The following is a 17,375-nucleotide window of genomic DNA, read 5'->3' as shown; positions in this document are numbered from 1 at the left end:
AGATTTACTCAAAGTCAGGGACAATTTCAGGTCTAGTTTTTGCATGAACTGCTACAACCACGTCTATTTACCTGAGCAAGTCTGTGTGAATTGTGCACTTTTTAACATTTGTGTCTAAAAGTGGCATTAAGTTCTATAACATGGTTATAAACTAACTGCAATCTTTTGATTTTGGCGCTTACCACCATAACATGAATGCACCAACAATAACAATAACCCCGCTTTTAACGTCATTAACACAGTAATTAAAGTTGCACAAGTAATACTAACAATCAACCCAATGACTGTATGTAATTTAAAAGCAGTTGCTTGCGGTAAACCCACAAAGAATTATCACCCAGATTTTCTGCTCAGCTCTATGGAGCCATTTTCAAACCAATGTCCTTTTATAGCAACACACACAGGTATCTTCAGTGAAAAAGCTCAAGTGAGTGCAAGAATAAAAGAAACAGAAGGAAAAAGTTCATAAACGGCTGGTTAACATAGTGGAGCATTTAGCAGCTAATTTTTTCCCAAGTAAGTGGAAACCAAAAGAGCAGTGAGTCTGCTTGATACTTGTTATGTTATTTGCCATAACAAGTTTATAAAGCCATACCCTATCAGTTTGTACTGCTGCCAAGAGGCCAAATAACTAAATGAATGAATGCAGTGTTACGCCAACAAATATTCAAGAATTATCTATGTGGGAGCAAATTTCAAGATGCCATTCATTCTGTTTTCCATACAGCGGTGAAATGAATGGCAGGTAGGAGAAACTCACATCCAGTTTGGAAAGTACGGCCATGCTTCAGTCCAGGTCACAACCACTCTAACTACAGAACAGCTAATAGCTGTATTAAAGCTTATTTTCCTCTCAGGCGGTTAATCTGTGTGTTGCAGTGGATATCTTGAATCCTATCAGCAATTCTCACCTAATAGCATCATTTGCACCATGAAACCTTAGAAATACGCTTTCCAAACAGCTTAGAGGCTTGTTCCCTGACAAACTCTTTTAAGTGACTGAGAACGACTTGCAGGCACACACACACACACACACACACTCACACACACACACACACACACACACACACACACACACACACACACACACACACACACACACACACACACACACACTCACACAATCACATTCCGGGAGGAAACCTTACACCTTCCACATCTCGGCTCTCCAACAAAAACACTCGCTGCTTCTGGCTGCGGTTGAAAAGAAAGAACTCGACGGACGGGGGAGCCAGCCAATCAGAATCACCGCCCGTTTCGATTTTTGCGACTCCTCCCCTGCGATTGGCCGGATTCTCCCCTGAGGCGCCCGCCCCCGTGCAGCGATTGGCGGGTTTTCCCGGCTGTGTGGAAGTCATTTGAATACGCCTCGCTCTGAGGCTCATTACGGCGCTGCTGGTTCAAATTGACTCAAATATCAGAAAGGGCGACGCACAATGGAGCCGAGCTCAGCCAGGACACACTGCTGAAAGACCCGTCTGTGCGGTACATCCCGGTGTGCGGACGCATCCAAACAGCGGAAATTACAAAGAGTTTGGACAGTATTTTTATTTATTTATTTTTTTTCCCCATTTTTCAACTGTTTCTGTCAGTGAAAGATTGCGCTCGGACACGGAGCTGCATCACATAAGAGGTGAGCTGTTCATGGTGTGGCTGAGGTGAATATACATATACATATATATATTAGAATAATCAACTTTATTCTGGTTAAAATTATAGTTCATGGTCAGAAAATTATTATTTTTTCCCCACTGGTTGAAATCTGTTATGTAACTCCTGGAAATGTTTTAATGGGGTCATAATAATTCACTTTTCAACTCAAAAGCCCATGATCGGTCTTGTGATGTTTGACAAACGATCCTCCCTAAAGTCCTTTATCTTCCTCATAGCAACATTTGTTGTTGTTATTGTTTACCACCCTCCTGAGTTATAATTAGGCTGGCTGACAGACACAAACAAACAGTTACTCACCAGCACCTGTGATGGGACTGTGGTTTGCACAGCATGGCTCTTTCACAGTCAGCTTTTACTTTTACTGTGTTATGACTCAGTTAGAAGCCCATAATGTAGACCAGGCATGGTGTGTGTGTGTGTGTGTGTGTGTGTGAGAGAGAGAGAGAATAACAGATTGTTTGTTTTTCTGAACAGCAAAGGAAAAACGAAAGAGAGAAAGTGTGTGGACTTCTGCCCAAACAGACTTTAAAAAGCTTGAATCATCTCTTTGTCTGTCCAAACACCTTTCAAAATACGCCAGCAGTCCCTTAAACTGCTGAAATGAATGCCTCAATTTGCTCCACAAGAGAGAGGCTGCTCAAATTAAACTGTTAAACCAATTTAATAATTAACACAAATGCAGTCCCAGAAGCATCAACTGGCCTAAAAGCTATTAAAGCCAGTTGTTTTTCTGCTTAGAGCTACTTATTCCACCTTTAATCTTGATACGGAATACGCTTTGAGGTTTATGAGATCTGCAGGTTTATAGACATAAAAAAATGTTTAAAAAAAAAAAAATGTGTGTGAGAAAGAGATAAAACCCTTTACACAAGCTTAGGTTTATAGCAGCAGGGGAGATAATGTGTCTTTATCCTTTCTGACTCTAGGTTAATACTGTACTAGCCTACCAGATCATAGAGGGGACAGGTGTGTGTATGTGTGTGCTTGTGTGTACTTACAACCCTATTTGTCTAGAGCCTCTGCACAAGGAAATGCATACTTGAATGGTGTGTGTGTGTTTGTGTGTGTGTTTGTGTGTGGACAAAACAGATCCAGCAGTGGGTGAATTGTGTTCCACATAATCTCTCCAGTCAATCTGAGTGCGGTGTCTGTCTGTATCCGGCTCTGTTTGCCTGTTTATCAGATTTAGGTGCAGGTGCGGGTTTTTACACTGGTCACTGGGTCGCAGCGTCTGGTGTTTCCACAGCGGCTGCAGGCCTTAACCTAACCTGAACGCCTCCCTGACTGTGAGTGGAGCAGTTTGTTTGAGCTCTGACATGTTTCCTCCTACTTTGGTTTGGGCCGTTTGGTCCGGTAATGATGACGCTTGAAGTCTGTTGGTCATGATGCATAGAGGATGACAACTGTGATGCAGCAAAGCACAGGAAAACAACCTCAAAACCCAATGAATTATGGGTGTAACAGGATGGAAACGGATTTGCATGCTTGGACAGCCAAGTAGAACAAAATAACATCTGGTCATTTAGTTCATACATATATTTGTAACTACTGTGAACCCAACACAGGAAGACTAGTCCATTCAGTGAGCGGACTGGGATCTGATTTGTTGTCAAATGTTTGCAGAAGGAGTCGCAAAGCTAGGCCGCATTTACACTGCACATCTTAAACCACACCTTACCCACACCTGGAGTCTTGATCTTGACCTCTGTAATCTTTCAGGACCTTGTCATGTTCTTGATTTGACAGAGAAACATGCTGTATTCAGGGATTTTCTTGCATGGACCGTTTCAGATGTCTTGGTTGAATTCTGTGTCACATTTAGGGACTGTACAAAAAAATATTAGGGTGGAGAGGGTGGAGGAGGGATCAGATAAGGAAGAGAGTTTTGCACTTATACTTTTTAGTAGGGTAGTGAGATGTTTTTTTTTTAGAAGAGCAGGTGAGGGTTCTTTGACTTTACCTCATCCTGAATATTTTGTTTTTATATATTGGAGGGCAGGTATTGCAGTTTTTTTCTAAGGGAGGGTCCAACAAAAGTATTAATAATGCAGAGAGAAAAATGTATAAGATTCAGCCTCCCTCCCCAGCACAATAATTTTTGTACAGTCCCTTATGAAAACCTGATCATTTCTGCAATAATAAAACCACTCTCCAGAGTATTACATTAAATGCATCACTGCCAATTGTTATTTCATAAGAAGAATCACTGCAGGGTGGTGACACATTATGTGGAGGAATTCAACTAAACTTCAACAAATTGAAAGTTACCAAAACAATCAAGACAAAACAAGATCACGATCAGTAAATTAGGCCCGATAACGGACTGTCCCAAGACCGTTAACTGAGATTCATCTTATTCTGCATCTGGTATTCTGAAGTCAAGTATCTTCACTTCTCCTCCCACAGGAAATGACAAATCAACATTTGAGAGTGAAATCACTTTAAACAGCAGTGAGTGAGCCCTACATCCAGAGAAAACTGGGCTCACTGATGTTAGTTTTCGTCATAGACCAGCCAGCATGATGAAAATACGCGAGTTGTGTAGTAGTGCTGTTTAAAGGGTTAACTTCTGTGCATGTAAAACTGTTTAGTTTGCAGCTTTGACAAAACCACAAGTAAGTGATATGAGCACAGCCTGGACTTTAACCTCATATATTGTCAGTAATAAGGCTGACTGTGAAGGGTTTCCCTCAGAGTAGCACGTTGCTTTAACTTATTCGTGTCAAAGTACAGAGATAGCGGAGCATTACATTGGCCTTTTACTACTCTGAAATTGTTTTACAGGTCCAGTTATCAGGCGCAGGCTGTTCCTTCAGCCTGACAACTTTTCTCTCATGCCATGTGGCCTCATTGTGTTAACCTCCATGCTGAACTTTACACGACTTAGTACATTTCAAGGGACGTGGCATCCTTATTGTGAACGCAGATGACTGCACGTATTAGGAGCCTCATTGGACATGATTGAATTGTCATCTGTGTTGAAACAAAGTAGGCGCGAGCAGAATATTCCAATCGTGACAAATTAGTCCAACATCTTCACAGTGCTTCGCAGCTACTTAAGATAAATTCGCAGCAGCAGGGCTGTTGAAGGGCACTAACACTGAATTATGTTCTAGCCACTGGCCGTGCTTTAAGTCCTCAAATTTGATTAGACGTCACAAAAAACAGGAGTCTTTTTGCAAAACAAATCTTCTCTTGTTCCTTTCAGCTCCTGTTGTAGTTAACCGTCAGGGGGTTTCACACTCACTATTATTAGTTCATGCTTACTGGGGTCAACTGGCTTTTAAAAAGGTAGATTTAAGGACAGTTAAGACTGATTGGAAGTTAGCTGCACACCACTTTGCGTGATTGCATTGTATTATTGTATATGTACATAAAGTATACCATACCTTTAAGTCTATGTTGTACTAAATTTGAGCTGCTGCTGTCCTTGAGCCACATGCGCAGTAAAATCTGCTTATGTCAATATGTGAGTTTCGATATGCTCCTTTATCAGTGCCACAAAGGCAGATTCCTGTGTGTTTATTGCACTTCTAAATAAAAGGGCAGATTCGTGACGCATGACCTCACAGTACGTGTTGTCTGTCAAGGCGTAATAAGGGTTCACACCTTACAGGAGAATGAGAAAGTCTGCTTTACTGGTTTGACTGTTGTGAAAATGATCCCAGCCATGGTTCACGCAGAGGCAGGGCGTCGTACGGCCTGACGGTGGAAAACAGAGTGTGTGAAAGCTGCTGTGTGTGTCTGATCTGCTGTGATCTGCTCTGATCTCTTCCTGGGGGTCTTTGTGTGGTTGTTAATGCCATGACAGGATAGATAATACCTCTATTGTTGAAGACCTCCCCCTCGTTCTCCCCCGCCTGTTATAACTGGCTTCAGAATAGCTTGGTGTACCTTTAAAAACCACATTATGTGATTTAGAAAAAAAAAAAGTCTGCTGAAAGGTTGAAAAGATTTAGGCTGTTTTCAGCTCTGGAACCAACTGGAATGAAGTTAGTCTTGCCATTGGTGCTTCTGCAAACCTGCAGGGATCCAAGAGGGAAGCTAGTCCAGCTGCAAAACAAATGGATGAACACCACCACTGCCCCCAATTAATTTATTCTTGTCACATTCAAAAAAAAGAAGCTTCTGAGAACGCATTCAAGTTTTCATTGGACACTAAAAAATCAGACAAAGGCGGCATTCATATACAACACGACTTAAATCCCACGACATTTGCCTGCAGCTCCATCAAAAGTTCAATTAGTTTTAACCTTTTGATGAACCGGATTGTAACATTTTAGACACACTACAGTCTGTGCCATTTGTCAGCACAGGAAATATTGTCTGTTTTGTCACATTACATAATTTATACCGGTTAAAGGGAAAATGCACTATAAAAGTGTGCAGTGTTTCTTTGTTTTGTTTTTTTTAAACTTCAATACAACATCCATGAGCTCATGAAACGTTGTCCTTGTGGTTTTGTTTGTACAATGCTCGAACAAAACTATACATTTCTGCCTTTTCCTGTATTTTTATCACCACATCAAACCTCTTCATAAGGCTACAGTCTTCAAAGTTTACAAACAAGAGAATGTAAACAATGCTTTCGGTATGAAATTACGCCCCCAACGTAGCTATTAAATCGTCCACAGAGAGTCCAACCTATGATTTAGAAGAGTAAAATTTCAGTGCTGCTGCTTGGAAGCCGCAACCATCCGAAGGGTCAACTTTTCAGGAAGTCAGTCTGGAAAAACCAAGATTGGTTTTAGATTTCTAGACGTGTTTTCCTCTTGTATAAGGTCACCTTTCAATGCAAACAGAAGTCAGGCTAAAGAAAAAAGGCACCCAAACTAGGGTGACTATTTCTCAGTAAACTCTTATCTCAGCTTGAGCCCCAGAGCTTCACTTTACCAGATTACATATCGTAACTCTAGGAAGGTAAAGACACTGTAATCTTTTAACCAAGTTAGAAGGATAACAGCAGGCTGAGATCACAGAGTTCAGAAGACGGGCTGGCACTGGACTGGCTTACACTGGCATGACGCCAGGCACTGTGGTATACAGGAGTGTATGTGTGTGTTGCTCAAACCATCATTTGTTTACGTGTGACATGTGTGTGTGTTTGGATTATACCGGCATGGGGCTAGGCGCCAGGGTGGACAAGGGTGGGTGTGTGTGTGTGTGTGTGTTGTGTGTGCGTTGTGTGTGTGTAAGATGTTGGCTCAGGCAGACACTCCTCTGTCGGCACTGTGATGGACAAACAAAAGTCTGCAGGATTCCTGCAGGGTTTTCTTTTCTGGCACAGTGAACGTGCATGTGTATACATCACTGTGTGGGGTACGTTTGTGAGTGTGTGTGTGTGTGTGTGTGTGTGTGTGTGTGTGTCAGTGTGAGTATGTGGCTAGATTTACGCTGGCATGTGGTTCTGAGACAGACAACAGTAGCAGGATAAAGATGGCTCCAGAGTTAAAGCACGCCTTGGTGGTGATCTGGGATCAGCTTACCAAACTCAGATCCAATTATCTCAACCATTAAGACAAAAATTCATTGCTGTCTTGAGATCATCCATCTGTCGGCCTGTTTATTTTTTTTCCCCCTTCATACAGCACAGTTTCCAACAAGCTAGCTTCAAGAATGTGACAAAAGATGCAATGAAGCAGGAGACGGTGGAAAAATAAAGCCTAATTGTAAAAAATGAAACCAACAAATAACTTTTTAGAGAAAGTGAATTTCATGAGGTGTATCTTTCAACAGTTCAAAGCCAAAACAGTAAACAGAGGAGGGGTGAAATTATGTGATTAAGTGTAATTACTTTCACAGACACGTCTAAGTCTCTGCTTTGGGTGATCAAGGGGAGATGGGGGGTTTACTACAGTCACACTGTTGTAAAACAGTATATAACGCAGTAACATCTGAAGGAACGATTCTGAACTCACAACAGATTAAGTACAGCAGAGTGACTTTGAGATATTGATGATTTCATTCGTAATGTAGACAGAAAGTATCATTTTTTAACCATAAAACATGCTAACTGCTGCACTTTGCATTTTCATCATTTCATTGTAGTATCATAATTAAAGCCACTGCTGAGGCTATTAGTGAAATACAGGGTTATCTAATTGACAAAACATTATTCAGCACAATCATGTTTTGGTTCCATCTTCTTGAGTGTGTGAACAAAAAAGATGTCAGTGTGGGGAATTGTCTAATTGTCTTATTTTGTAACTTTTTTTTTTCACAAAACATAATCAAGTGATTTATCAACTAGGAATGTTCACTACAGTCATATTATTTAATTTACACCTCATCTGGGAGCAATCTGATGATGTGACACTGTGGGAATTTGTCTTCTCTTTATATACTGGTTATGACCCCTTCATCTTCTTCTTCTTTGCAAGTTCCAAGATTACTTGGAGGCTTCATGAGATGATGGAATAGATATACAGTATAAACATACTCTGCTGAACAAAATTAGTGTTATTTTTCAGACTTTTTTATTGTCTTTGCTATTTTCTAATGAAATGTTGAAAATACAGATTTTCAGGCTTCTAAAAATAATTCAAATCAGTCATAAGTTAATACACTCTGCATTAAACAGGACAAGGGCTCACAGGTAGACTTTGCTTTATTTTAAAGGGACACAAGTCTAAAAAGCTGGGAGCAACGGTATTAGGTAATTACAGGCAATGTCGCAATTCAATTAGCAAAACTGCTGCATGTCATTGTTTTGTTTTTATATGCATCAATGCAATGAAGAATATTGATATGTCACCTATTTAATTTGCTGAATTATCCATAAACAGACATTCTTCTCTGGTTGTTTTATCCATTAACAATATCCCAGCTGATTGATATTTATACCATGATACTGATATACAGTATATCAGTATCATAGTATAAAGTTAAACATGCTGTGATTTTAGCCATATTGCCCACTGCTAACCTCGCCCTCCTTGTGTCCTCTCTGCAGGTCATCATGCCTCCCACCACTCCGTATGCTGGAAAGTTCAGCTCTTGCGCCCCATACAGCAACAACAACAACCATCCTCAGCCTCACAGCCCGTACCGCAGCGGCACCGCTCCAACACCCGCAAAGGAAAACGTCTACAACGGTGCCTACTCTGTTGCAGAAAACCCCTACGACATACCACAGCCTCACCCTTCCTACCGCAGCTCCTCTGTCTCCTCTGTAACGGCGAAGGAGCATCATTACAACAGCAGCTGCGTGGTTTCGGAGAACCCGTACTCCTCGCCGCAGCCCTGCAGCCCCCGACAGCACAGCACTTCCTGTCCAGGTCGTGCATACCGCCACACCACTCCCACCACCACCTCCACCACCACCACCACCAGCAGCAGCAGCAGCGAGCAGTCCTGTCGCAACAACACTGCGGCAGCGAAAGCTCGACTTTACGGACACGGCATCACTGCTAGCTACGGGGAGATGTGTTACCATGACAACAGTTTGGTGTCAGCATCTCTTGAGGCTCTGATCCAGCACCTGGTTCCCACAGTGGACTACTACCCTGATGTAAGTACCAGTACTAGTAAAATGTACTCTCTCCATGCTTCAGGAAGTACATGAAGTTTTCCCAGTGGTTTTTAAATGGACTAGTTCAGTCTTGTCCATGTCAACCTTTGTTGCCCTGTGTTGTTTTTCTGAGAGCTGATGTGTCTCTTCATCATCAGAGGTCATATGTGTTCACCTTCCTGCTGAGTTCACGCCTCTTCCTGCACCCGTATGAGCTCATGACGAGGGTTTGTCACCTGTGTGTGGAGCAGCAGCGGTCAGGAGACGCCCTGCTGGATAAGGTGGGAGGATTACACATACGCACACACACCCTCACACACACACACACACACACCCTCACACACAGTTATAATTATTCCTCTGCCTCTCCCACACAATCTCACACCCACTGTAACACTGTCACACTCCTTCACCCACAGAAACACACGCGCACACACGAACTATTTATCGACTATTTCATAAGCAAAGAAATTCCAGACAGACAGAGGAGATTCAAACTGACACAGGGGAAATAAAAGTGAAGGGAACACATTTAATGGGAACAATAAAGTAAACAAATGAACAAATAAGAGCAGCATTTTATCTCCAAAAGACACACAGCAATGATTAGGTCGAGAGGTTTAGATTTTGTCCCAAGACAGATTACACTCATAAATGCTATTAAGCCGTGTAATGAGTACTTTAGTGACACTTAACATGCCGTGTGATGGTTTTTTTAGATCCGTTTCCGGGAGGTGGCGCCTAAGCTGGTGCAGCTGCTGACCGAATGGACAGAGACATTTCCATACGACTTCAGGGACGAGAGGATGATGCGATGCCTCAAGGACATGACACACCATGTGGCCCGAGGTGATGAGGTGAGTGTCATGCATGTAGAAATATGAACAATCGTTTGCATCTATAACTTCTTTTGAGCTATGTGTTGTGCGCTTGCCCTGATTAAAGGTGGTGACACTAGACCAAGCTGAGTAGAATTGATTCTTGGCCCAAATCTGCACACCCACACCACATGCTGAAATAAGGCGCCCACACATAAAATATCGGCCTTAGTTCAGCCAGAACGGGTTGAGCTTTATTTCACCAGTGCCACATTAAAGTTACACAGCCCAACTCAACTGCCCTCTGGGGTAACACTGCAACAGTCGTGTTTATTTTCCCATTTTAGTCAAAACAAACAGTGTGGCACTGTGTATGTCACTTTGGTCCAAACTGAAATATTTCAAGAACTATTGGATGGATTCCCTTCAGACTTGGTCAACACATTCATGACCCCCTCAGAACAAATTGTAATCAATTTGCCGATCCTGACTTTTCATCTGGCAGCATCATACTGGTCAAAATTTTATGACAAATGCAAAAGTGATGACATTCCCATCAGCCTCAGGTGTACTTCGTATCGAATGCTAATTCACAAATGTTAGCATGCTAACAAGCTAAGCTGAGATGGTGAATGCGGTAAACATTATACCTGCTGAACACCAGAATGTCGGCATTGTTTTTGTGAGAGGGTTAGCATTTAGCTCACTGTATTACACAGAGCTGCTAGCATGGCCGTGGACTCTGAGTCTTTTCGTCTTAACAAATCCGAACATGAGTCTCTAGTCGAGTTGGTTAACGAAGGAATCAGGAAATCTGAATGATGCATGTGTTTACGTTTGTGACTCCCCTGGTCTTTGTCAAGTGAAAGGTTTGTTTTTTTCTTCTTGAATATCACATCTCATGATTTGTGTTGTTATGTTTGTGTCGTGCTTCCAGTACTCTTGGCGAGCCATGCAGCAGATGACCCAGCGGCTGATCAAACGCCTGTCGGCCCTTGGCCAGTACGAGGAGGCCGTGGCTGCGCTCAATGCCGTGGCAGCGGAGCGACCCGCTTCCCTAAAGACCAAACAGGCTTCAGGTCAGAGAAGCGACGTACTGAGTATATGCGATGACCCCTTTGTACTCGCTCAGCAGCTCACACACATCGAACTGGTAAGAACCTAGTGTTTGTTGGTGCAATGGTTCACATGTGATTTAGAGGACGACCTATAGCTGTGTCTGTGATTAAATTGTGTTTTATAAGTCCTTACTTGCGGTTGCTGCTTAGCAGGCCTTTTTTTACTGAGCTAAATTTAGTCACTTTATTGTTTGTGTGGTGTACAGACTCGTTTATAGCATTCATATAAAGATTCATCTTCATATACATGTAAGAAAACAGCTCAAGAGTTAAATAGTTTGTTTTTTGTGTTCTGCTTGCGTGTTGATATTAAAGTTTTGTTTTCTGATTTTCACTCCTTAGTTTTATTGTTTTCTCCATAAATCACTTTTTGTTTTCTGCTTTGCCGCAGTCGTGCATTTAGAAAGTTTATTAACATTGTTATTTTGTACATAAATAAGGATAAATTGCTTTTAGCCTCCCTTTCTTCTTGATCACCATCCTCCTTTATCTTCTTTGTCCTCATCTTTGTCTTATATATTGCTGTTATTGTTGTCCTGATTGTTTTCTGTTCCTGTTCTCTGCCTTCAGGACAGACTGAGTTTTATTGGCCCTGAGGAGTTCATCCAGACATTTGCCATGAAGGATCCTCTGGAGAATCATAAGGTACAATTGAGTCTGAATGCACCATGTATTAGCTCTCTCAGCCCACAATATTTCTGTTTTGCACAATCCCAATCACAACCCCATGAAACAATTTTTCCACCAGAAACTTGTAGCTCGGATTTTACTTGTCTCTGATTTGTTTGTTTGTTTTTCCATCTAGAATTTTATGTTTCTCATTAAAAGTTTTCCTAAATGACAAAAGCTGTCTTTGCACTGTACGAGAAAATTGGTGATTTCACCATGTCATCCAAATTAAATTATCTAATTCTAGTTAAAATAAGCAGACAGATACATCTAACTGCCACAACATGTAGTTTTAACACATGCAGTAACAGATTCAAAAAAATAAAGCAACATGACCTGTTTACAATTATCTGCAGCAAAGGAATGATACAGACTGTAGTCATTTTTAAGTCATTCTTTATTATTTTGAGGAAGCATCTTCATTTTGGGTCTGCTTCGAGTGTAATTTGTGGCCTGCTTCACTTCAAGTTGAATTGCTTTAGAAACCACATGAAAGATCCTTCTGGCAGATAACATGTGAATTTGTGCTGCATTTTTTTTTTAATGTTGCTTTTGAAAATGCATCAAACACAGTATGAAAAGACCATTCTGCGTATGTCTAAGTGTATCTGAAGGGCTCTTTTTATCCTAAGTGGCCCAGTGAGTCAGCTGAAAGGTCGTTTTCAATCAGTGCTGCTGAGAATAAGCTTTCAGCCGGTGTTTGTGACGGGGTTGCATCTCGGCTCTCCCCGGTGCTGCGCTAGTTATATAAGACCCACTTTGTATAAAAGAGCGGCTGAGTCAGCATAAGGGGTCCCGAAGTGTAGAGGGGAAGTTTGGAGTGGAGTGGGCTGTGGGGTATTGTGTAAGCATTTAATAGAGCCATGAATCTCTGGGATTACATCATCACGACCAAGTCAAGTTTATTTATATAGGGCTTTTATAATGTTTATTTATATAAAAGTGCCTCTGGCAAACAGGTTCATCACCACAGAGCATCTCTCAGAAAACCAGAAGGCCCAAAAGCCAATGTAAATGAGGTGAAAATAACAACGGACTCGTCACAGACTCCAGTGTGCAGGTCCAGAGGTTGTGTGGGTGTGAGGGCTGTCAAGAGCCATTTGCAAAGGAAATTACAGAGCAGCAACAGTCTGTTACTTCGTATTTCTTTTGTAAGATTATTTATTGCAGACATTTATAGAGCTAGTCAGAATTTATCGCATTAGGTTTTGTTCCAGAAAGCTGTTAAAGATGACAAATACAATGTGCTGAAAATGTTAACTCTGACACTAACTATCATTTTCTGTGGCTTTCATCCACATCTGATGGTCTTCCTCAGTGGATAGAGTTAGTCCAATATTTATTTTTATATGTGTAATAATACTCAGTCTAAGAAGGCTCAAGAAGGCCATGAGATGTTGTTGAAAGGTTCAGAAAAAGCCAGTTAGGGGGCCTTGAGTCATTTTATACATTTATTACACAGTTGAATATTTTCAAGGATAAAAAAAACGAGTTTGAATTATGACCTTTCAGTGGTCTGTCTACCCATCATCCCACAACATAGTTTGTTTTTTTCTAGATGGTGCACTTCATGCTCTCATGTCTAACAGGTGCATAGTTCCCATGTTAAAACTGTGACCTTTGCCCCTAAAAGTATAAAAATTCTGTGGACCTACATGTTTTGATCATATCATCTCCCTCCTTTTGTTTCTTAGGGTTTCTTCCGGAAGCGTAAAACCAGTAACTTGGAGGCCTACGTCAACTGGTTCAACAGACTGAGTTACCTGGTGGCCACTGAGATCTGTATGGTACGTTGTACCTAAATGAACAGTTCAGAAATCTCTGTGTCTGTCCCGGTTTTACACACAGCAGAGTTCATGTTCATATGCAGAAGTCTGTTTTTACGTTTTCAACTATTTCTTCTTCTGAAACGCACGGCTCCAGTTCACTGTGTATCTTAAAATACTCTTACAGAACAAACAATGTCTCTAATGTCTACTTGTAGGCTGAGTGTGTCTCTAAGACCTGTATTTAAATTTGAATTGAAGCTAAAACCTGCCTGCGAAGTCTGTTACATGACAGTTACATTTCACTTCCTGTTGTTGTATCTTATTACAGCCAGTGAAGAAGAAACACAGAGCGCGGATCATAGAGTTTTTCATCGATGTGGCTCAGGAGTGTTTCAACATTGGCAACTTCAACTCCCTCATGGCCATCATCAGTGAGTACTCAACACAGAAAAATAACAGATGATTAAAAGCAGGCAACATGGCCCCACCTACACACTGTTGAATGAGTGAGTGATTTGTGGGAAATACACTGCAGAATAACCACAGTGTTTAAACCCATGTCAGCACCCGTTAAAAAAAAGTAGAAAAAGAAAAATCCTGCAGCATCTCACACACAGCACATGTAGCTTAGTCCTAATTTCACACACCGCTTTGTCACAGCTTGTTGTCAAAGTAAGAGACAGTAAAGTTAAATTGTAGTTCCCTCCATGTCTTTGTTTGTCAAATCAACAAATGCTGTGCCAGCTGGAGTTTTGGCTAATCAGTTCAAGGAAGTTCCTGCCTGCTCAGTTTCATAGATTTGTCTCTGTTAACACTTTGAATGCTCATATTGTCTCTGTTTCTCAGCTGGGATGAACATGAGCCCCGTTTCCCGACTGAAGAAAACCTGGAGTAAAGTCAACACTGACAAATTTGAGATCCTAGAGGTAAGAAAACCTACAGACATCAGTGATGCGCAGGTAGATGTATTGTGTACCAGGGGTTTGAATATTTTCTGTTTTAACTTGATGTTGTTGTAGTGAGGTTTTTTGTTAACATATTTGCTTCCCAACAACTGTTAGTGCGAGCAAACTTTGTCTATCTCCATATGTTTGTGCTTAATATCTCCTTTGTGTGATCCCACTCAGCACCAGATGGACCCCTCCAGTAACTTCAGTAACTACCGTACTGCTCTCCGTGGCGCCACCCAGCGGTCTGAGACTGCGCACAGCAGCCAGGAGAAGGTGAGGAGGAAAACAAATCTAATCTATAAAGAAACTATTTTATGTCCCAAATGCAGAATGTGAATGTAAAACCGCTGTTGTCTATTTTTTGCCTCCAGATTGTGATTCCTTTCTTTAGTCTCCTCATTAAAGACATCTACTTCCTGAATGAAGGCTGTGCCAGCAGGCTGGCCAATGGACACATCAACTTTGAGGTCAGTCACTATGTCAACAGATTTGTTTCAAGATGTCAGAATAGATTTTTGCTTTAAATATCAACAAACAAAACAGTGTTGTAAGCTCATCAAGACACATTGGCTGTAAAATGACATACCTGCTACACACTGACTGTTAAGACCCTGAGGAGAGGCTTTCACATGTAGATGTGGTGACGCCCTCTTGTGGATAAAAAGACAAGTACATTTTCCCTAAGATCTTTCTTGTTGTACATTATGATCTTAATGGGTTTTTGAGGATCTGTACAAGCCAACCAGATGTTTTTTTTTATTAAACTGACATCAGTATTAATAAGGTCTGTTGTCATTGTGTCTCAACAGAAACTGTGGGAGCTGGCAAAGCAGGTGAGTGAGTTCCTGGTTTGGCGTCAGGTGATTTGTCCATTCGACAGAGACCGACGGATCCTCCAGTACCTCGTCACCACGCCGGTCTTCAGCGAAGACGGTCAGTATACAGTCTCCTCCACACGTATCTCCTCATGTGTAAATCACACAACTATCCGGTGTAGTCTGACACAAAGTGGGAAAACAAATAAACTCACGAGGCTTCGTCTTCTTTTATTGCTGCAGAGCTGCATCTGGCCTCATATGAGAGTGAAGGACCAGAGAACAACATGGAGAAAGACAGTCGTAGGTCACTCAGGTGGGTGTAGATGCATGCAGTCAAACCAATCAAGCCACCTTAACCATAACATAAAATGAATTCATCAGTATAGTAACAGTGGCTGTTTATGTTTTATTTTCCAGATCTTCTCTTCTGCATCGTGAGAATCGGTCCTAAGAAAAAGACGTCCTCTGCTCTACAGACTGTAAATGACAGAGGATTTTTTTTTATAAAGCTACAGATTCCTCCACATCATCTCACTGGCTCATTTTACATTCCCATGGCCAAATTTCAGGTCTTGGACAAACATTAATCTACAAATGCAGCTGGCCCCACATTCTTACAGATAAACAGAGGTCTGGGCTTCGAGACCACAAGGAGCATAAGTGATTCAAGAACCATATACTGTAACAGTCCTTGATGAAATTCATCCGGTGCCAAAGGAAACCCAGTGCTGCAATTACTACTACAACCCCCTGTCTTGTGATTCTTCATGGCCTGAAATCATTTTTGAATCTAATGATTCCCGAGAAGAGCTCAGATCACTGATTTGGAGCCAGCTGTGCTTCTTCTCCATCATCAGCTCTGTCTGAGGCACTTATAAGGATATCAGATCACTCCAGAGGAACATGTTTATATCTTCAGTGGACCTCCATCAGGGAAGCAGCCTCATAACTGCAGAAGCATGAAGCGGTGGTCTTTTCTTTGAACCTCATTGGCTACATTGCAACATTAGCACTGCTTGTCTGTGGCAATGGCTGACAGAGCTCAGTCAAAAACCACAGAGAGAAGAGAGATCCACTCTGGAAAATCGATCTGTATTATAAATAATGGGCTAACAACTGCTTGTAGAAGTGTTGTTGCTGCTTGTTGTCTTGTTGAGTGCTTGATTTCATGCCAACATATTGAGCAGAACCTGCACCACATCTGGTCCGTTTACTCCCACTTTGCACACAGCACTAGCTTCTGGCTGTTTCACAGTAATCCAAGCCTGTCATCTAATTTAAACACATAATCCAAGTCAGCACATCAGCCACATATTTCCAAACGCTATTTTCATCAATCACGTGCTATTTGGTTCTAAACATTTTGTGAGCTGTGCACTTTGACTGTGTATTGGTGATGCAAAGTTGTGCGAGTGACAGCAACATCATGCTAATCATGCAAGTTAAATCAAATGCACTTCAGTGAGGTTTTGTGTGTTGTATTATAGGATTTGGTGACTCCTATTTTAAAGCATTTTTCTATTCAGTATTAAGTTGTATTTTTCCTTCATGTATTTTCTCTGAAGTCTCACCATGAGCTTGTTGCTGGTTGGCTGGCTCTGTGTTGGTAAGCTATTTTTAATACACCAGTTCATGTATGACAAAGAAGTGTTTTGGGTCTGAATAAGGCACAAACTCATGTGTATATGTGCTGCTTAAATACAAACAGGAAGCTCATCCTCCTCTTCATCCTGTCTGTGATGATGTGTGAGTGTGATGTGGTTCTTTAAAATCTGCCTACGAGTGATGCTACAGTACATTTGTATGTTTTTAAAAAGCTCTTTTATGTTTCATATGTTTTATAAAGTGTTTCCCACGTATGCTTTTGTTCAGTGTGTGTATCGTTTGTGTCACCGGTCAGGGTACTTGTACTGACGGCCTTTGTGTAAAGAGAATTATATTTTTTCTTTCAAATAAACAGAATAACTGAACAATGTGTGATTTGGTTTTAACTGATGCAGAAATATAAGTAAACATGAAAAAAAGAAATGACTGAATGCAGAAACAGAA

The 17,375-nt window shown here is 41.4% G+C and overlaps 1 protein-coding gene across 1 annotated transcript; it reads left to right on the top strand.

Annotated features, from left to right (window-relative positions):
- The first annotated feature begins 1,386 nt into the window (after positions 1-1,386).
- LOC139611321 (ras-GEF domain-containing family member 1B-B-like) lies at positions 1,387-17,301 on the top strand. The gene is made up of 14 exons (XM_071465892.1): positions 1,387-1,633; positions 8,627-9,184; positions 9,343-9,465; positions 9,904-10,041; positions 10,940-11,155; positions 11,691-11,765; positions 13,484-13,576; positions 13,887-13,989; positions 14,405-14,484; positions 14,686-14,781; positions 14,880-14,975; positions 15,318-15,441; positions 15,567-15,639; positions 15,744-17,301. Exons 2-14 carry the CDS (start codon positions 8,633-8,635, stop codon positions 15,775-15,777), a joined length of 1,803 nt encoding a protein of 600 aa, XP_071321993.1. The 5' UTR covers positions 1,387-1,633; positions 8,627-8,632; the 3' UTR covers positions 15,778-17,301.
- Positions 17,302-17,375: the final 74 nt, after the last annotated feature.

This window comes from Trachinotus anak, unplaced genomic scaffold (assembly GCF_046630095.1).
Source record: "Trachinotus anak isolate AG129_WGS33_773 ecotype Australia unplaced genomic scaffold, CSIRO_AGI_Tana_v1 ptg000028l, whole genome shotgun sequence".
NCBI classification, from domain to species: Eukaryota; Metazoa; Chordata; class Actinopteri; order Carangiformes; family Carangidae; genus Trachinotus; species Trachinotus anak.
This window is presented reverse-complemented; position numbering and strand designations above follow the sequence as displayed.